Source organism: Podarcis muralis, chromosome 5 (genome assembly GCF_964188315.1).
Source record: "Podarcis muralis chromosome 5, rPodMur119.hap1.1, whole genome shotgun sequence".
Classification (NCBI taxonomy): Eukaryota; Metazoa; Chordata; class Lepidosauria; order Squamata; family Lacertidae; genus Podarcis; species Podarcis muralis.
This window is the reverse complement of record NC_135659.1, coordinates 68,041,804-68,063,444: the sequence shown is the minus strand read 5'-3', so window position 1 is coordinate 68,063,444 and position 21,641 is coordinate 68,041,804. Positions and strand designations below refer to the sequence as shown.

The 21,641-nt window shown below is 40.6% G+C and overlaps 2 protein-coding genes and 1 pseudogene across 6 annotated transcripts in view; 1 reads left to right on the top strand and 2 right to left on the bottom strand.

The window, feature by feature from the left end:
• Positions 1-640: 640 nt before the first annotated feature.
• On the bottom strand, positions 641-11,271 carry TSHB (thyroid stimulating hormone subunit beta). 4 transcript variants are annotated; one of them, XM_077929086.1, is made up of 5 exons: positions 11,162-11,265; positions 10,567-10,716; positions 7,158-7,305; positions 2,238-2,406; positions 641-985 (listed from the first exon to the last, which is right to left on the bottom strand). In XM_077929086.1, the coding sequence occupies exons 3-5, from the start codon at positions 7,190-7,192 to the stop codon at positions 743-745; spliced, it is 447 nt and encodes a 148-aa protein (XP_077785212.1). In that variant the 5' UTR covers positions 7,193-7,305; positions 10,567-10,716; positions 11,162-11,265; the 3' UTR covers positions 641-742. The 4 variants fall into 4 exon arrangements, with proteins under 4 accessions (XP_077785212.1, XP_077785213.1, XP_028590442.1 ...); XM_077929087.1 differs by lacking the exon at positions 10,567-10,716 and having other exon boundaries at positions 11,162-11,271; XM_028734609.2 differs by lacking the exon at positions 11,162-11,265 and having other exon boundaries at positions 10,567-10,843.
• LOC114599404 (uncharacterized) lies at positions 9,960-15,896 on the top strand (annotated as a pseudogene). Its single transcript, XR_013392981.1, has 5 exons — positions 9,960-10,042; positions 11,559-11,563; positions 12,035-12,533; positions 13,592-13,756; positions 14,566-15,896. The product of XR_013392981.1 is annotated as an uncharacterized LOC114599404 (transcript).
• The window catches only part of SYCP1 (synaptonemal complex protein 1), a 45,662-nt gene continuing 39,552 nt past the window's right edge, over positions 15,532-21,641 (bottom strand). Inside the window, exons 28-32 of the mRNA XM_028734582.2 lie at positions 19,479-19,538; positions 18,771-18,920; positions 17,233-17,373; positions 15,764-15,850; positions 15,532-15,675 (exon numbers count right to left, since the gene is read on the bottom strand). Of these exons, the coding sequence (XP_028590415.2) occupies positions 15,532-15,675; positions 15,764-15,850; positions 17,233-17,373; positions 18,771-18,920; positions 19,479-19,538 (582 nt within the window). The remainder of the gene's footprint in view (positions 15,676-15,763; positions 15,851-17,232; positions 17,374-18,770; positions 18,921-19,478; positions 19,539-21,641) is intronic.

Here is a 21,641-nt window from a genome sequence, read left to right as displayed (position 1 = left end):
ACCTTCATTATACACATTATTATTTTATATGGCTAATTAACAATGTTACAGTGAACACAACTGGCACTCTAGTCCAAAGAAAACCAAGAGTCCTGTGGTACCTAATTTATTATGGCATGAAATTTCTCAGAATCATAGAGTTGGAAGGGACCCAAGGGTCATCTAGTTCAACCCCCTGCAATGCAGGAATCCCAGCTAAAGCATCCATGACAGATGCTGTCTACAATTATTTGTGATATAGTAAGATAGTCTTTGGAGTGCCACAGGGGTCTTGATCTCCATGGTTATTAATACTTGACACAGCAATGGCAAAGACTGGCAAGCAAATCACAGGAGCTAATGAAATATTGGTGTAGCTGTCAGTGCTGAGAAGAGCATAGCAATTCTGGCCGAACATACAACTTCCCTCCTCTGTCAAAGCATGAATGGAAGGGGCTGGCTTGTTTTGCTTTTCCTCAGGAAGGAGAATGAATCCAACAAAGAAATGTGGATTCCTTGTGTCTGTACAACCACACGGTCAGAGGGGCCTTTGTAACACTGCTGAAAATTATTTTTGTGTCTGTGAGTGCTAGATAAAATGGAAAACAGCAGCTGATTGTTTTTTTAAAAAAATTGTCTAAATAATTTTACATAACAAGTGTTGGATATGCTAACCATTCTATTTATTCTTGGATGCCCAAAACTTGCTATGTGACAGGAGGGATAGTGTGTCTTTGTGTGCAAGAGAGAGAAAGAAGGGGCCTTATAGGTTATGTAGCTTCTGAGGTATAGTGCAATAATCAGTGCTGCTTGCCTCATGCACACAGTCGCTGTAGTCAGTGTTGCATTTCCCACACTTGCAGCTCACGGCCACAGGATAGGAATAGTAGGAGACTACATGGTGTTGACAGCCAGGGATCATCACAGTCTTGTACACCATGTCCTTGTATGTGCACACTTCCTGGGACAGGGCGCTCTGGGGCAGCAGCTTCTTACCATTGCTGTCCTGTAAGAGAATGTCAGTGGTTATTGCTTTTTGCTTAATCCTACCCGCATAATTTATGTTGCGCTCAGATAGAAATCTCTCCATCTCACGCCTCCCCAACGGTCACATTTTTGTAACTGCTGCTGAAGCAAGAAAGGCCATTTCATCCTTGTGACGGGTTTTCAAGCTATGACATAGGCACAGTCCCACCATAATGTTGAATTTGTGGTACGAGCTTGGTTCCTTGTGTAGTTCCTTGGTATGATTATTTGGGGAAGGGTTGCTGAGCAGGAACAAATTCCTAAATATGCACAGATTGGTTGTGACCTCTTGGCCCTCTTCTTTTGGTTTGTCCCATTACTTTAATAGTTAATCTGAAATTCTGTATTTTGGTTTTTTCACTTTCTGAATTGGCCCTCCACTTTTCTAGTGGCCATTTGCTTTCTGAACATGTGCTCATTCTTTCAACATTTACCTTCATTAAACTGGTGGAACTTTGCTAATCCTGCTTTTCAACCTGTTGCTCAGGTACCCTTTTGAGTGCAATCTTTCGCCATGACCTTTGATTTTTCAGATCCAATTTGTTGCCAATACATACTGCTCTTAGTTCCCACCCATCAGTTATTGATGGTCATCATCGTAATTGCAATTCCCCACCCCACCCCCCGGCCACATTCTTCTCACCTACAGCCCTTCATCGCTGTTCTTTTGTTTTGGTTGCTATTTATGAGTGTCATATTGATTCCACCTCTCTCTACCCACACTCCTGGCACTCCATTACTGAAGACCATGAGGAAGAGCTACTACAACACCAACCCTAAGCCAGCATCACGTAATGGGTGAGGGCCTGCTGTGTGCTGGTGGGGTGAAGTCACATTCTCCACTTCCTTTAGTGTCTCACATGGCTAACCCAAATTTCAGGAGAATTAAAAAAGCAAAAAATAATTCTTGAATGTGCTCAAGGAAAATAATTTCCTCAAAAATTAAGAAAATGTCATAGTAGAAGCAAGATGATAGTTTGTGACAGATAACTGTCCTTGATCACTTCCATGTCTCTGAAAAGTCCATTGATTCAAAGCCTCAACTACTCCAGCGTCTCCCATTTCACCTCCACATTTAGTATAATGTCTCAAATCATTATATCACCTCATTCGTCTTCTCTGTTGTCTAATAATCCTTTCCTATTTTCTCCTAAGGCCTAAGCTACTTATTAAAACACTTTTTTTTTCTAACCAAACAAGAAGGGACTTAATGGTGTGTTGTAAGAACGTACCCGTGTCATGCAATATCCTTCACAGATGGTGGTGTTGATGGCCAGGCAGAAGGCACATTCTCTCTTCTCCACGTGGATGATGTACTCAACGGGGACACAAAGGGACATGCTCTGCCCCAAAGTCAGGGCAAAGACTAGGAAGAGAGAGGTGAAAGGGGCAGGATTCATGCTGCATGCAAAAACAAAGCAAGGCAAAGTCACTTTAGACATTGTGATGTCAGGAGTAGCTTATTAACAGAATATAAGGGACTTTCCCAGTCTCCATTGCCAAACTCTCTGATCTTTTTTCTATGCAATCCGGTACATGGGTTCTCTGTGTACATAAACATAAAGAATAACTAGTAAGCTATTTGTGCCCTAGCTAGATTGAGGGAGGACAGGTCCAAGTGGGAAATTCCTAGTTAAACTATAATATGTACACCTGCAAAGACAAGGAGTATCTTGAAGAAAGACAATTTTCCTGACACAGAGAATCTCTGCATCAAGGCTACCTTGCCCTTCTCTTCCTCCTGTCATTCCCATGCGCTTGCATATCTAAGGATCAGCAATGCTTAAAAAGTACCCTTGAGCTTCAGGGTGCATGCACATATAACTTGGACAATAATGATTATGTTCTGCCAATCATACAGCAGCAAGCATTCTTAAATGTTGGAATAAAGAAGCAATGGTAATTTTTTGAGCCTCCCTTTCTTTAGGCAGAGAAACACATAACATTCAGCACATGGTTGCCTCAGTCTAAAACCTCTGTGCAAACTAAGAACAGCCCCAGTAAAACCAATGATACTGTAAAAAGAGGTCAAACATAATGCTCAGGATTTGCAAGCCATAAGCTAGTATTATAGTATCGCTTGGGAAAATAGAGCTCCTTCTGCTAAGAGTGTCAGGTTGAACGAACAAAGCGATGACAGAATGGCAAGCCTCTGGCTGATGCCACAGAATCCTCCCTAGGAAAAGTCCTTTTTCTGAGGGCTCCTCCAGATGACCTGTTCATTGAACATTCATTCTAATTTGCTTGCAGAAAGCTTACACAGAGGTTATACACTGGGCAGTATCCATTTTCCTTATCCCGTCAGTGCAAGGATAACTACTTGTGCGACAGGATTTTTCCCTGTTTTCTCCCTGCATGCACACTCTGCAGCCTCACCAAATCTGCTTTGGAGAGTTGGGAGAACCGCCAGAACAGATTTAGCAGGGCACAAGGGAGGAGAAAGGTGAATTCTATTGTGCAAGCAGAAATCCTTGCATTGTGCAGACATTTACTTAGTGCTATAATGGATACAAGCCCAGGTCTGGTTTTTAATGATCATCCATCCTGATTTGCTTGTGCAGTGTCCATACATCTTCCTGCAACTCATTAATTCATTCCATGCTTTTCAGTACATTTCCTGTGACTTTTCTTACTGCAAGCAGCCTGTCTTTAAAAAGGTAGATTTGTTGTACTAGGGTGAGCAAGCAATTTAATTGCACACGTCTAAATTTATGATATACACTTAAATCCCTCCTGCAAAATAGTGGCAGTGTGGATTCTGTAGGCACCCAGACAGTAGGGCACAAGTTGCCAACATCTACAAATATGCAGTCATTCCTGAATTCCCCACATACTTACATAGAGGCAAAACCTGGAACACTGGCCAGACACCCACCTATCAGCCGTGAAGTGATGCCAAACTGGAAAGACCGTCAACCGGCTCTTTCCTTCACACAAGAACCAGATGCTTCATTGATTCTGCTTCAGGCGCAATAAATCCAGCACAAACTCTGAGTGCATTTTATACTCCTCTGGTTAATTCCTGGCTGATCTACCTGTTTATGTAATTGCATTAATTGCTACTTCTAATCTCTGTAATATCTACTGAAGATTCATACTTGTCCATTCAGGAAATGTAATTGAGATATGGAGAACTATAACATCTCCGCCTAGCAGCTGGATGGCACAGCTAATTAATTTAATATTCATTCTTCACTTACCACAACATGAAAATACATATATATGGATTTAGGAAAGCCTTTGTTGACATTGGTAATTGCTGGGAAAGAACTGCCATGGAAGAGAAACAAACCCAGTTTGCAGAACAGGGGGTCTTAGGATAGATTTGAATGGTGATGGAAGAACAGAGAGGTCTATATGTGAAATTCTCAGCAACCCTTAACAAACTACAGTGGCCAGAATTATTTGAGAGAAAGAATGTGCTTTGAATGTGCCTTAAAGGTATAGGTATAGGTGGGGACATGGGACATAGGACATGGGTGGAGCTGTGGTGTAAACCACTGAGCCTCTTGGCTTGCCAGTTAGAAGGTCAGCAGTGAGATCCTGTTGCTCTATCCCAGCTCCTGCCAATTGTTTCCATGTGCTCTGTTTTCTGGCACGGTGTTCTTCTGCTGGCCACATGACCCGGAAAACTGTCTGTGGACAAACACCGGGTCCCTTGGTCTGAAGGCTAGATGAGCGCCGCAACCCCAATAGTCGCCTTTGACTCAACCGTCCAGGGATCCTTTATCTTTACCTTTTTTAAAAAGGTATAGCATGTATGTGGCCTCAGCTGAATGCATCCCTGTAGTTCAGGACTCTGCCTAGAAATGGTAAGTGTGGATCATGCGAAGTCATTTTCATTATTCAGTCCGTGGGACATTATTTTTTCTCCTCTCTTCTCAAGGTCTCTAAAAATAGATCTACATCATGGCAAAAGGGGCTTAAGTGTCTAAAAGCAACACTAATTAATTTGACTTTCTATAATAAATCTCTCAAACATATGTTATGATGAGTCAAGTACTTTATTACGGTCATAGACCGGCATAAGCAAAACATCTAAATAAATAGCATAACAGTATGAATCTAAGCGAATAATTATTAAATAAATAAGAGCAAGAACCAAACATATACATAGAATACTTAATTAAGCATAGATAATGGGTGAGTAAAAATTTTTAAGAAAAATTAAAAGATCGGTTAACACAGCTATATGGGGTAGGCTTCAGAAGTGCAGATCTAACAATATGGGCCTTCAGTTTAGGATTGAATTGTAGCATAGACCATTCTTCGTCGAATATCTATCATGGCAGCGCAAAAGCTGGCGACTGAATATGTAACTTCTGGGGTCTCATCCTGTAGTAATAGGGAGATGTTGTGTTGTTCTGAATGCCCAGGAAACTTATATAAGATGGGTTGGATAAACCTAGTTCAAATGTCTATATAATATTGGCAATAAAGAAGGGCATGCTCCGTTGTTTCCTGCTGCCCAAAGCCACATGGACATGAGTTTGTTATTATCTCATTGTTAAATAATCTTTCCCAGGTGGCCCTAATTCAGAAATGGGGGCTCTCAGCAGATGGGTGGACCCTGGATTTCTGCAGGAAATAAATTGTGCAAGAGTGAGGAAGTAAGCAGGGGTACATTCAGAGAATGACTGTCAGGTGCTCTGTCTGAGAACCCAGGAGAGTCTTCACATATGATATCTTTGGAACATTGCCACATCTAAATGTAAGTACAGCATCAGTACAATGGTCCTATTAATTTTAGCAAGATAATGGTGCATTGGATTGAGTGATGCAATCATCACCATGGGTGAACAATGGGTTTACATGAGCGGGTTCTATTTCTTCTTTTGTTCAGCTTTGAAACACTGGTGGGGCTTTATTTTATTTATTTAAAACATTTTTATTGCACCCTTCAGCAAAATTTATTCCAAGAAAGGAAGAAAGAAGTGACTAGTATGGAACAGAAAAAGAAGCAATACTTAGAAGTAGGTAAAATGTACTTTTAAAGGCAGTAGATGAACCTTCTAAAAGTTGTTGGACTCCAACTCCTATCGGCTTCAGTTAGCATGGCTGGTAGTCAAAGATGATGGGAGTTGTAGCACAGCAACATCACCTTTTTCTCCAAGATTTTCTCTCTCTGCCCCCCTCAATTCTCACAACAACCTTTGAGGCAAGTTAGACTGAGAGATAGTGGCTGGCCCAATAGACCCACAGTGAACTTCTTGGCCGGGTAGGGATTTGAACCCTGATCTCCTAGACCCTAGTCCAACACTCTAACCACTACACTACATTGGCTCTAGACATACTAAGTGTCTAGTTTGCCCTACATCAGATCAAGGTCCACTTAACATGCCAGGAATATGCATAGCTCTTTAAGTTGTTCCCATGAAGACAAAATCTCATTTATTTATTTTTAAGAGCCTTTGTTTATATCTTGGGTGGAAAGGGAGTGGATGAGGGAGTCTGACCAATGGGGAGAGGATGTGTAACAATACAAGGCAGGGCTTGTAAGCAGGCAAACTTCAGAGGTAGATGTTTTGGACCATTATTGCTTTGCCTAGGTAGGGAAGGGGTGTGAACTGGGGTGTGGAATCTCTTCTTGGGCATCTATCAGATGTGTTTAGCTAAAGAGAAAACAGATATCATCATAGGGTGAGGTTGATGCTTGAAATGTGCCTATCCTATGCTTGAGCAAATGCATATTTGGTCTAATGAAATTTGTGAAACGGCTGGCAGGGTTTGTGTAGGCCTTCATGAGAGGTGGGTTGTAAATATTTTAATATAAAAATTTTATTATTATTTATTATTTATGTTAGAATAAAGTATTTAGGTGTCCTAAATACCAGACCAGCTTCACAGCTCCTCAGCTGAAGATTCTGAGGTTTCATCTAGGAGACAAATCCTCACTCCAAGTCCCTTGCACTAGGTTGTAATTATGCCTTTTTCTGAATACACTCCTTTGTCATGTACCAGATCTTTCCACAATTCCCCTCATTAAGAGACCTCTTCAGAATCTACTATACCGTGGTAGTCCAGCTCCATTTCTGTTTTATCTAAGGCACACTTGCTTCCCAGCTGGTTACATGACTTGTCCATGTGCCACTTAAACTCTAGGATCTCCATCCAATGACAGCCAGTTTAAGTATTAATCATTCATCTCTAACCTTTCTCCTAAGCAAAACATCCTTCTCATTGACATCAACGAGTTGCACTTTCATGAAACAGAAGATACCGCTGCCGTGTTGCCGTCAGATGAGTAATCCCAGGAACCCAAATATCAGGGCACTGGATGTGCCTCAATGATAAGCGACGCTACAGAAAATGCAAAAGATGACTATTTAAAAGCAGGCAAGACAATGATGTCATATTTGTTGTAAAAATGTGCCAGTATTCTGAAAAGATTGTTAAGGGATGCAGACCTAATTATTCTGCTACAGCACACAACGGAGGGACAACGAAACAAATCAAAGCCTGGAAGATTTGTGGGATGAAAAGTTAGGATTTCAGAAGGAAGTCACAATGGGAAATGAAACAGTATGTCTGCCCTGAAACTTTTGCAGGCACAAACACTATTGAAATTGGGATTGCATAGAAGCAGCCAGACACCACCTTGAGCACCAATCATCAGGAGTGTACAGTTAAAAAAAATATCTGGATAGTCCCTAAGTTGTCACAAAATTGAATCTAGGGTCCCTTCAAGTGTCCTTAATGTGCATTCATAATGATCTCTCGTCAATAATTGCAATCACCCCCATCCCCAGCATTAGCTGCCACATTATATTGCCCAAGTAGGAACAGATAAATGTTGTCTCCTGTTTTCAAAGTCTAGAAGCTGCAATGGCTTACACCTTCATTTATAAGTTTCAAAGTACAAATTGTGTTCTTCAGTTATTGTGCTTTTTATTATAAAATTATAAACTAAATCTAAATAAGTAGAATAAAATAAATCTAAATAAAGTTATTGCATTTCAGGGGGTTGGACTAGACAGGCATGTCCGACTCCCAAGAGACTGCAATCTACTCCCACTATAAAAAAACTGGGAGTGATTTCTTTATTTTTTGCCAGGATCACACGATCGACCAGGATCAACCAGGGACGCCCCACAATAGACTGGTTGGACATGCCTGAACTAGATGATCCTCAGGGTTGCTCCCAACTCTACAATTCTAAGATTCTAGGAATGCATCAGAATAAGCATAGCATGGGTTGGGGAGGAAAAATGGGCAGCGAGGAAGCAACAGCAGTTTGTGCTTCTGAAGTGAGCATACAGATTATACACAATATTTTGAATGTCCAATTAGGGAGAATTTGTTCCTGAACTAGAACAGGGATTTGCCAGATGTTGGTAGGTTTTGATTCTAGATTGATACTTCCATATGTGGTATGCTGATGTAGGAGCATTCATTTCCATTATCACCATGGACCAGTATCCACTCCTGGAAAAGTACACTCTTGCCATTAGCATCTTGCCAAAACTTGCCAAAACTCAAGCATGTCTTAGACTGGATTAGAAGATCAACACATGGTAAGTGAGGTGTCCTAGAACTGGACTGCTGTTATCCGTGTCTTGCTTTTGGGTTTGAGACTGAGTTATTGTTTTTCTGTGACCTTTTGTATGAAAAAGATGGATTGATTTAATCCTTGCCAGCACTAGTCACAGGTTAATCATTCACTTGCAGTATGAATCATTAAACTGTTTTCGCAGGCCTAATTGGTTAACAATTTGAGTACATTTACTTCCTGCTTATATGTAAGGTAAAGTATTGTTCCCAGAATCTTGGAGCAGATGTGGCTGGTTTCTGAAGGATGAGTACTAGAAAATATTAATGGTGCGGCATTGGACTTGTGGCAGTGACTTCAGAACTATAAGTATGGTTGTTACTTTTTTCATATGTGAAAGATTGGCTTAGTTTCTAGTCTGAGGAAAATAACCAGCAAACACAAGAGCAGCTTGGTTTGTCAAACAAGATTCATTTTTCAAGACTTTGCTTCTGTTTCCTCATGAATTAGTCTTCTGTTTCTGCTGTGGCAAATCTGGGAGGGGACATCTAGAATGTTCTTGTCATATCTCTGCAGCCCAAGGTAAACCAGACTACAGAATATTGTTGGTTAATTACTACATCTTTCCTAAACTATTTCTGTACTCATCAGAAAACAAACTGGTGAGAAATTCTGGAAGGGTGTCTGTGTCCCCTAAAACAGCCTCTGTTAATGGGCGGCTCTCCAGGTGTGGTTGGAGTACAACTCACATCATCTCTCACTACTGGCTGGGACTGAGGGGAATTGCAGTTCAACAGGCTCTGGAGTGCCACCCATTAGCCACCCATGTGCTAGTTATTTGCACTGAATTCTTTTCACCTTCTTGTTTGTAGCCCTCTTTCTATGCAGATCATGTATCCAACTTTGTTCTGATTTGGAATGTCTCTATGATGCAACTATAATGTGACTTGCGTTTCTCTCTTTCTCTCTTGTTTCTGAAAAATAAGTAGGGCTATGATCAAAAGCACAGTGGCTTTAATACTCTTCTTACTCTTGAGAAGGAAACTGTTTGTTAAAGTCTTCCTTTTAAGAATTGGGAAAGAACATTTCATGGGGATAGTTGTAGAAACTGTTTTGTTGATACACCTGTCATTTCATGTTGTGCTGAAACACAATCTTATGGTACATACATATCATTTCTTGTTAAGTTACTCAGCTATATTCAAATGACAGGCCAGGCCAGCCCAGCCAATAATTGTTCTGCATGACTAACCTTAGAATTCTTTTATAGTTTTCCGTTACCATAGAGATCTCTATGGGCTTTGCCCAGCCCTGCAGTGAACATATCCCAAGTAATTAAACAAACAGAAACACGCTAAGGCTAAGTATCTGTTACTCGGGCCGTTGCTGCCATCATCATCTTTGGTGAGTTTCAAGAGATTTGGATTGTGTGTGTGTGTGTGTGTGTGTGTGTGTGTGTTAGGGGAGTGTATTGCTTTGGATGAATCACAGATCTCAAGCTGAAGAAGAGTCCTTTGGAGGGATTCTGGGCCTGTCTGAGAAGCAGGAGTTACATAAGTATGGGTTTGTCTACACTTCTGCTTGTCTCACCACTTTCCCGCAGGAAAACCCACTCCGTACTGCTGAATTAGAGCAAATGTCAATTGGGTCTTCCATGGATTTGTGATTCAGCAGTAGAGAGCAAGTTTTCCTAGAAAAAGCCGTGGGACAAACAGAAAACCACTCAGACCCGTGCCTAGAAAGCACAGGAGAAGTGGAAAACCCCTTGGGCCCGAGCTTTCTAGGCATGGGACAAGAGAAAGTGTAGACAAGCACGTAAATAATGTAAATAAAAAATCTACTTGCTGCAGTTTCTTGTCAGTTTGCCAGGTTGCGAGCTTGGAATTGCCTTCTAAACTTGAATTATGCTGATGAACTGGAGGAGTAGGCAGACATGCCTTCTGTTGTCCCTCCCTATTCCAGCCTTTGACTTGGCTTGTGCCTCAGGTGGCAGGATCCACTGAAGCAGTGGGTCCCAATGTTGATCTCTCCCCCTGCCCCCGCTCCCGTTCCTGATGTATATCTTTCCTCACCTTTTCTTTCCTGGTGGGGAGGAGAGAGCCATTTTGGGGTCCACCTCAGGTGCCGAAATGTCTTGGGCTGGAATCTATCTTTAGATTCATAATTCAAGTCCTGTTCTTTCCAGCAAGCAGGAGATGGAGAATAAGATGTTTCCTTGTCTCCTGATTCATCAGTAGATTCAAAGATAAAGGTCAACTACAAGTTAACAACCTGTTAAGCAAATATTATTTGCATATGGAATCCACTATGGCCATGATTTTCAGTTACCATCGTATTTCATGAATCTGTCTGTCTCTATTGTTGATTATTCACCAAAGCCAGACTAAATGTATTTCCATCAGAAGTACTAAACGGCAGACTGTCTGGCATACCCTATCAGAATAGGCTCTCCTTATGTTCTCAGGGTTTTGACTCTATGAAGAATATCCTACTACAATGTAAGCAGTTCAAACAAGCCAGAGATCAATTAATTAAACCCTTATTGGTAAACTTAACTGGAAAATCTGAAACCTTCTACCTTTAAGTACCTCCTTGGAGATATGTCAAACAATACTACCCTGACCGTGGCTAAATTCCTCTTAGAAGTAATAAGAAATAGAAACTTACATGCTCTGGATAAAACATATTGGCCGCCTTGGAATCTTTTCCCTGTATTTCTGTTTTATTTTGCTTTTGAAAATTCTTCTGTGGGTCTTTGGACCAAAATAAAGAATGTTATCTTATCTTATAACTTACTAGCATAGTTCTTTTGAATATCTGGTTCTGGTGGTGCTATGAAAACTGTTAAGCCCTTCACATTAACACAGGGTATTCATACCCTAGCAGAGTACAGTGTTGATAAGCCCCAACGGAGGCAAAGGTTACAAATTTTCAGTATGCCAAAGGCCAATTATTATTGTTCCACATTCACAGCTCATGATTACAAACTGCATCAATCATCTTGATCCTATTTGCCTTGTGAGGTCTGACACTACCTTTCACGTGTTACTGATAGGAATCTAAGACTCAGTAAATTAATTGCTCAGGGCTGAATCTAGCATATATCAAAGTTAACCCAAGTCCAAGGAAAACATGCTATCACAGTTGTGACATGATAAGGCTCCATTTATGTATTTCTGCTGAGGTACATGCCTTCAATAAGCCACAGAATTGACAATGAAGCATTGAAATACTTGGTTTAGTTGTAAAGGCTTCTGCTGGCTCTACTCAGAGCATCCATGTTTGTCTCTTACCTCTCAAGGGGCAGAATCAATTGGTAATTACAGGGGATGTGTGTTTCTAATCCTACTTGCCTCTCTCAGTGTCTCTCTCAGACCAGAGAGGTGTATGGCTTATATGAAAGACCTATTAATTGAGAAGATAGAGTTTAATGCCTTCTGCTCTTTTACACCTCTAAGTGCTTTTGCAGAGAACCTAACAGATGCAATTTTAATTTATACTCATAACTCTGTTATTGTTGTTTTAAATATGTTTCCACAGGAGAAAAAGCTAACATAATTGACGAGGAAAAAACAGAAAGCTATGATGGACAAAAGAACATATGTTTGCCTTGTAGTCTCCATCATACTGAAGGCAGTTTCACTTCAGACTACAAACTACATCCCAGCAATGAATACTACATCCAGGACTGAAATGCTGACCGTTTCCAGTACAGAAGCAGGCAACATCACTATATTGCAGAATGGAAGTGCCAGCTTGAGTACATTCACAACAACAGTGAATATTACCAACTTTCCTACGCTTTTACAAAGCACCGATTCTCCTCATACAGAAACATCAGCTATGACTGCTGAAGCCAAAACTGAGATGACATTTCCAACAGAGTCATTCTCTACTAATTCTACACATCAAGCCACAGTTGAAGATTTCAATGTCACAACTTCAGCTACCACATTAAAACCGACAGTCCAGCCTTCTAGTACTGCACCACCTATCACCAGCAAGGGTTACCTTTCAGTTTCAGCAATTCAGTTTCCAGGTAGGTCTGATGGACAAAATATAAAGTTACAGGCAAACACATGTAAACTGAGACCTGATGCTGTGGTGTTGTTTTATAGTGAAAAGCTATGTTAAGAGTAGAGAAGTGGCAGGTGGAGGGGTGCTTCCTGTTTATCTGCTCCAAATCACCCTTCCCACACCTAGCTTTTCCCCTATTGCTTCCAAATAGCATGTTTGTTCTTAGGAAAAGGTATCCCATCAGACTACAAGGACATATTGGAACAATGTTTACCTTCCTTTGTATGCACATTAGAAGAGTCACTCTTAAATTGTTTGATATTGAAAATGACACATGATGAAAGCATCTGTAGCAATAACTAGACTATTTTAGTAGTGACCCCCAAGACCCTAAATATCTAGAAGTCCCATTATCATTGATTGGACAAATGTTTGAATAAACATCCACACTGATTTGCAGTCAGCAGCACACTAAGCTATTTCAAACTAATAATAATAATAATAATAATAATTTATTTATATCCCGCCCATCTGGCTGAGTTTCCCCAGCCACTCTGGGCAGCTCCCAATCGAGTATTAAAAACAATACAGTATTAAATATTAAAAACTTCCATAAACAAGGCTGCCTTCAGGTGTCTTTTAAAAATAGGATACTGTAGTTGCTTATTTCCTTGACATCTGATGGTAGGGCGTTCCAGAGGGCGGGCGCCACTACCTAGAAGGCCCTCTGTCTGGTTCCCTGTAACCTCTTCTCTCAATGAGGGAACTGCCAGAAGGCCCTCGGTGCTGAATCTCAGTGTCTGAGCTGAATGATGGGGGTGGAGACGCTCCTTCAGGTATACAGGACCGAGGCCATTTAGGGCTTTAAAGGTCAGAACCAGCACATTTAATTGTGCTCAGAAATGTACTGGGAACCAATACAGATCTCTTCAAAGGTAGCCCTACATTGCAGTAGTCCAAGCGGGAGATAACTAGAGCATGCACGACTCTGGCGAGACAGTCCGCGGGCAGGTAGGTCTAAGTTTTACTGAGCTTTTTCAAACTAAGTATTAGTAGGCTTTCTGTATTATTTCATTGCAGCAGAAGGAGCTGGTTTGAGCAATTCAGATACCATCCTAACCATATTTTTTGCCATTGTTCTCGCACTGACAATTCTCGGATTCATTATATATATTTTCAATAAATATCGAAAACGAAGAGACCAATTTTCCCATCATCCACTCTATGATGCCTCTTTTGAAACAGGTTAGTATATTTTAAATCAAATACCAATATCATGTACAAGACTAGTGAGTAATTATGGGAAGGGGCAATACTCAGCTTTTTATTTTCATTCATAGTAGCTGTCTTCCCTTAGTCACTTACCAACTACTACATGCTAAATAATGGAATGGCACAGCAAATGGTAACAATTTAAAACAGCTCCAAGAGGTACTACTGCTGTTTCTCAGTCTAGTGGTAAAATTATCTGTTTGCTGTGTGGAGTGTATAGTCTGAAATGGAAGTGGAGTTTCAGCAGCAGGAAACATTGGGTTTACCAGACAATGTGACAGTTTCCTGTTGGGAAAGGATACAGCCTAAATGCATGCATGAGAGAAAAGGAGACAGAAATGTATGAGAGAGTTTTTGAGTATCAATGTTTAGCTTTAAAAAATATTTCTGGTGTGTTTTTTTTAAAATATGTAAAGGAATAATGTTTATAGCCAAGGGCCTGGGGCACAGAGTACTGGGAGCACACATGCAAAAAACTTATTTATGCTCATATCAAAGCCCCCTGAGCCTCTTGAGGTGCTACTGCAAAAGGCAAATGACCCTTTTGACCAGTGTAAGGGGCTGCCTCTGAAAGAAGGAACTAGAACATTCACATGTGCTGCTTTGAATCCATGCCAACATATTTCTGTCCTCACTGGATATGTTGTACATCTGAACTGGATACTGGCAATTTTCTATGAATACTGCTTAAATTGTATCATTGCACAAGGAAGATTTTAAGTCTTTAGCTTTTTGGATTCATCATTTCCCAGTAATATTTATTTTTTAAAAACTGTTTACAGTGGACAGATATGCTACTCCAGATGACACACTTGTAATATCAGGAGGCTTATATGATGCACCAAGAATTTCTAATTCCAACATGACAGTGTATGACGATGAGGAGCTTCAGATTGATCAGTTACCATTTAGTGCTCAACCTGGACAATACAGACTGGAGTTTTTGCCTGAAAAAGAAGTGGACTTTTCTTCAACTTATGAGGGAACATTTCAAATACCACCAGGAGGCATATAATTGTTGGAGCACAGGAACTCTTTTAAAGTGGCTTCAATAAATATTTGAACTTCTATCCAGCTCAATAAAAATAAGAAAATAAAATTAATAAAGTATATTTATTTGAAAACAAGGAACACTTCCAGCAGTGGAATACAGTTATCTGCAGTGACAACGAATGACTTTCAATTTCATTGGTAATATTGTGCTTAATTAAATAACATGAGCCTTTTTTGATTCATTCTTTCACTAACCTTACATTTCTAATCTGTTTATGTTAACCTATACATGCAAATGAGCATGCGGGAGAGGATTGGCAGAGGACTTAGTGGAGCACTATTTCCTTCTTCTGTCCCCTGCTGGTCCTTAGCTGATCATAGAATGCTATGCATTGGTCATTACTTACAACCCTGATCAAGCCTACCATGTATGCATCCAGCTAACCTTTTCTCCTGATGGCCCTGTGCAAAAGTACTCTAGATCCAGCAAGGGAGGGATGGGAAGAAAGAGGACTCTACTGAGCCCTACATTGATTCTTTTCCACACATGCACCTGTACCTACAGGAGATAGATCAGAACATAAGTTCTTGGGGAAGCTTATAATATTTAAATTATTCCAACACTTCCTGCCCTTTTAACAGACTCAGGACACCCTATTTTTTAAAAAAAAGTTACTGGAACAAAAATGAAATGAAGGCAGAGTATTCAAATATGATAAACTAAACAATTAGTTCAACATTACAGTAAGTTTCACTTATGCAAAAAGTTTTCCAGCTTCTTTCATTTTTTTCTTTCTATCCACTTTGGAGATTGCAGTCCATCCAGCATCTCGCATCTTTCTTAAAGCTGCAACCTTAACAGAAGATCCAGGAGTTTTCAAAGTTGGTGGCATGTGAACCTGTACACAAAAATGAAAACTTCACTTAATTTTATTAACACGGCAATTGTGATATATGTTTTGGCTTTTAGTAAAATTGTGAAGATACCTTTTTTGGTGTCATGACACATAGGCAAGAAGTTTGTGGATAATCTTTATACAGCTTTTTAAACATTTCTTCCTCTGAAACGATGCTCTTGAAAAGAAATTGTTTTTTTAAAATAAATGCATAGTAACATCTAGAGTCTTTCTTTTCCTTTTTCAATATACAACATGGAAATATTATTTCATTACACACATCCAGTTTAAGAATAAGGAAAAACATCCTATGACTTTTTAAACCTAGAGGCCCTAGTTCACAGATCTTTGTGTGCAGCATTATGCTAGGTACATATCAATAGTACTGTGCTAGATGGATTATGGGTCTAACCTGATGTAAGGCAGCTCCTTATGCTTTATGTTATCACTATGTATGTTGGTCCAGAACCAAGAAGGAAACAAAATGGGGTATTCAACTGAGCTTCAGTCAAAGTAGACCTATTGAAATAAGTAGACCTAACTTAGCCATGTTTACTAATTTCATTTGGTCTACTCTGATTAAAACTTAGCTGGACACCACCCAAAGAGAAGAGCACTGAGAGGGCTTAGCTGGGAATAGCTAAGAACTGGAGTGCAGCCACAAGGCTGGGGCTTTATAAGCTGTTTTCTGGGAACTAAAACAGGCTGAGTGGCAATGCTGTTTGCTTTTAGGAGACTGCTTGCTTCTTGTATGTATATAGGAAAAAAACAAAGAAACAATTATTACAAGAATCTCTAGCTCTCTCATTAAGGAAATGAAACCCTATAGCACTGCTTCTAGACCATCTCTAGACCATCTCACTGTTCAGAGAACTGGGGAACACATAACAATATTATGCAATCTAAAAACAGTGTTATGTTTCATATAAGTATGTAATGGAAACTACAGAAGACTGGATAGACATGACTTTCATTACACACCAAGAAATAATTTGGTTAGTTATATTACTCTATGACATTTCAAATTAGGAAGAATTTCCAATAACAATTAGAAAGATCTTTGGAAAGCTCTAAATCAGGGACATGTAATCCTCCAGATGTTGTTGGACTTCAGCTCTCATAACACCCAGTCAGCATGGCCAACAGTCAGTAATGATAGGAGTCCAGCATCTGTGGGGGGGGGGGTTCAATCCAAGGGGGGGTATCAAAAGAAATTTACCAAACATAATATATGCCTCTATCTAAGGTTTTTTTTGTTCAGACCTATGTGAACCTTGAGGGGGAAATGATCTGGCTAGGTTAGTTGTTACTTCATAGGTTCCAAGGGCATCTGATCAAGGAGTAGTAATCATCTGTTCTGGTGAGAAAAGCAGTTACTTTTTTGGGGGGGGGGAGATAATCCATGGAATCATTTATATGGCTAGGAGGGGGGCATATTTTTATGTTGTAAAGCAAAAGAAATGGCATGTGATAACAAAAAGCACTTCAAATGTCTCTTTACACACACACACACACACACACACACACACATATATATATTTCTTATTTTCAAACTAATACCAGGAGGTCGTTCTCAGAGGTATCTGACTGAGTATCCAGTTCTAAAAGAACTTTTCTTTTTTTCTTTGTTACTTCTTCTGAAAGTAGGTTGGTGCTTTCTCTTAGTAATTTCGATTTTGGAGGTGTTTTCACAGTGTAAGTCTATATGGAATAAAAGAAATGTTTTTTTTAAAAATCCATGATGCTAACTTTAACCTTTTTTTTAAAAAAAGACTCTTTTAAACCTAGAAGCCCTTGTTCACAGATCCTTTTCTTTAGAATTACGCTATGTACAGATAGTACTGTCAGGCAGCTCCTTATGCCCTGTAATTTCTGGGCATGTGAGACCTGCCCCAATATAAGAAACCATGAATGCAGCCCCAAAATATGGAGATTCAACTACATATGTAACAATTTTTGTGTGCACAGAAGACTTGATTTGTAAGGAAATTTGTAGGTCTTGATTGGTTAAGGTGAAAAACATTTAGATTAATGAGAAAGGAAAATATTAATCCCAAAAAGATATATGTAGATTGTAAAGGAGTGGTCCCTACAAACTTTCTTAGGCTTTCCCAAAATAAAAATTTGTTGTGAAATAAATGCATGTGGTTGAAGTGGATTCCAACTTTTTTTCTCAGCTAGCGCTGCATAAATATAAGCAACTTGCCTAGTGGATGGAAATGCAAAGCTAGCTTTCCAGCCTGCACTGTATTCCCTCTGAGTAAGTGGCAGTGCTGCTGCTGGCAAGGTAGCATTGCAGCTCTGCACCACTGAGTGAGCCGCTTCTGTGTATGGGTTACAGATGCCTATTGGCTGGTTGCAATGATGAGTGTTCTCTCTCTCTCTCTGTATGTTGCCTTAAGACATATATGTGGAAGGCAATTATGAAGTAACAACAAGAGTGGCAAGTGATCTTCCCCAGTACGTAACTCTGCAACCCAGCTATCTTATCAGTATTAAATGATGGGGGCTATTTTCGCTAGTACTCTACCATCTGGGTGCTTAGTGAAGCTTTGATAGATGACAGACCTACACATTAAACAAGTTAATGTCAGTGGATGGAGCTTCTGATCTATATTGCTTACTTACAGCATTTAAAAGTGACAAGCTACATTACTGGTTAGCTGAGGATAGAGGAGCCATCAAATCACAATAAAGTGAAGGAATATTGCATCACTCATTAATTACATAAAGTGGTAAATAGACAACACAAAAAATAAAATAATAAGAAATCTGGAAATAAAGGTAACACAAGACAACAAAGACATGGATCTACAAGCAGCCAGTGCAGTGGGGCAATGCCATGCCACTGCCCTCCTGACAGTGACACTGTTGCCACTTACCAGATGGGGCAGGGCAGCAGTGAAGTTTGGAGAACAGAAACTTTAAGCTAAATATTACTTTCTAAATAGTGATTTTTTTAAAAGAAAAACAAAATCTACTTTTTCATACAAAATTTAGAAATGAGAATCTTAAATCAAACCCTGAACAAATATAGATAAACAAGTAGATAACAAACAAGTACATGAAACTAAAACATAATATATTAAGAAACAAACCCTGGCAGGTGTCCAAGAAGACTTTTCTTTGTATTCCAACTTGTTCACATTAGCAGGTGTACATTTTTGGGACATTTTCTTTTTGGAATGAAGAGATGGAGAATCTAGGCTATTGGTTTTAGGTGTTTCCATGAAGGATGTTTGTGTTTTCTACAATTAATTACAGAAAGCATAAAAATATGGAGTAAGTATGAGAAGAACACAACTACCATAACAACAAATATTACTGGAAAATTTTACTACTTCACAATGCATGTATCAGGTAAAGGTAAAGGTACCCCTGCCCGTACGGGCCAGTCTTGACAGACTCTAGGGTTGTGCGCCCATCTCACTCAAGAGGCCGGGGGCCAGCGCTGTCCGGAGACACTTCCGGGTCACGTGGCCAGCGTGACATCGCTGCTCTGGCGAGCCAGAGCCGCACACGGAAACGCCGTTTACCTTCCCGCTAGTAAGCGGTCCCTATTTATCTACTTGCACCCGGGGGTGCTTTCGAACTGCTAGGTTGGCAGGCGCTGGGACCGAACAACGGGAGCGCACCCCGCCGCGGGGATTCGAACCGCCAACCTTTCGATCGGCAAGCCCTAGGCGCTGAGGCTTTTACCCACAGCGCCACCCGCGTCCCTATGTATCAGGTAGCTTATGCAATAAAACTTGAATGCTATATTGTAGCAAAGCATAATAATTTTCAAAAACAGAAGTAATGGTCACCTGATGCCTTTTTTCTTTTTTAGAAATGTCACCTTTATTTGCTTCTCTTGCTAGCTTTTCCTAGACAGAGGGAAATAGTGCAACTTAAAATTTTTTTTTGAAGTTTTCTATTTAAATATACTTTTTTATTAGCACAAGACGATACGGGAGCATTTAAGTGAGAAGCTCAGAAAACCATTATCAGCTCTACCACAGTTGTTTTTTAAAAGTTAAAATCAGCTATGAAGGACCCCCTACACCCCAAGTGTATTAGGTTCGTGCACTGTGGAAAGAATGTGCTTACCCCACCACCAAAGCTGCTGTACATTCCATGAGGCAAAAACAAAACAAAACACAGGTTCCAAAGTGTAGGATTTCAGATTTCACACATTTGTCTATCTTAATATAGGGAGTCATCTTCCATTTAGTAGGGAATGATCTTAGAAGATCAGAAATCTGATTCACTGCTTGTGGAATAGCAGAAAATAGAATGGTGGTTTCAAACTGTTCTTGAGGTCTAATACTCCAATTCCTCAAAAGACAGACAAAATGGATTTAAGCTAATGGCTCCTACAATAACCTGTTGCTCTCCTGACAGGAGCAGCCAATGCGAAGGTTGAGTGGGGGGGGGGGGGCAACTGCATGACCTGGCCTCCTGGCAGCAGTGTTGTTGCAGTTTATCAGGAGGGAAAGAGGAATAGGCAAGGTGGTGGGGAGGTTGGCATTCAGCAAACACACCAGCAGGACAGCTGGACTGGCTCCACCAGTACATTTCATAGCACCAAACTCCCTGCCATCTTGCCGCTTCCTCCCTCCCTCCCTCCCTCCCTCCCTCCCTCCCAGTGATTTACCAATACCATGAGCCCAGGTCTGCACCATTGCCCCTTTCTGATGGCCATCCTAGCCTCCAAATGTTGTTGTACTCCAACTCCCACCAGTCCCAGGCAGCATGGCTAACGGTCAAGGTTCAATGACATTATACTCCAAAAATGACTAAAGACATGGACTAGATACCTCTAGTATAGGGGAATCCTGTGGCCAATTAAAATTATCCTTTATCTTTGGTGAAGCATTACCTAGATGAGAACTCCATAGTCAAGCTAGATCAAATAATTTTTAAGGTCCCAAAATATATTTCTTTTAATCTTGCCCTGACCTCACTGAGTATATGCTACCTAGCACAAAAGTATCACTGCAAATCTGCGGTAAACTAATGAACTAAGTACTTCGTTTTTGTTTCTGCAATTTCTATGTAAGGATTTCCAGGGTAATTCTCTTTACTGTGCCAGAAGTGGCTTACTTGGTGGGATAGCTGCAATGCTAGCTTCTTGACAGCCAGGTTGCTACTGTTTGACAGGTAGGGTGCTGGAATGCTGGATTGGCTCGACTGGTGCACCTAAACCATGCCAGTTTCCCCATCACCTCAGCCTCCCCCCACTTTCCCATCATAAGCACCAGTGATCCCAAAGCCAAGACTTACAGCTCTACTGCCCCCCAGGCATCCTCATGAACTTGGTAAAAATTGCTTCTAGTGATTTATTTGATTGGCCTATCACTTGGGTGCTTAATACAAATTGACAAGTCTGAATTCCATTTCAATCTGAATGTGATTTGCTCAGCTTGCATCACCACCACTTTTACAGAGCAGGTCTCTACGTAGCACAGATGACCTGTGCATGGCTAAGCATGTTATATATATCATAAATGCATTGCTGCACATCACTCCAATCTCTGAGGAGTGCAAGATTCCAGCGGTTCAAGGTGCTTACCCAGGGTTTGTATTTCCATTGGAATGAGGGACAGCGGAGACTGTGGTGTCTTTGTGATACATGGTTTATTTACACATATATATAACCTGGGCCTCTAATGGAGGGGTTCACAGCATTAACAACCCAAGAGGGACTTGCTTCTCCCAGGAATTCAAACAACCTGCTGCCTCCAGCTTCTTTCTCACATAACTCAACTCTCCACTCTGGCCTGTCTTTCTAATTACCAGTGAGTTGAGGGAGGGGGACTGACCCATTTGCTGTCTGGCACAGAGGCACATTCTTTGTTACCTTTATGGCCTATTACCTCACCACGAGGCAGCAGCAGAGCTAGCCGCTCAGGTACTGGGAGCGGCACACATGCTGTGCACCTGGGGGTGAGGCGAGCCACCTATGAGGGCGGGGAGATCCACCCAGG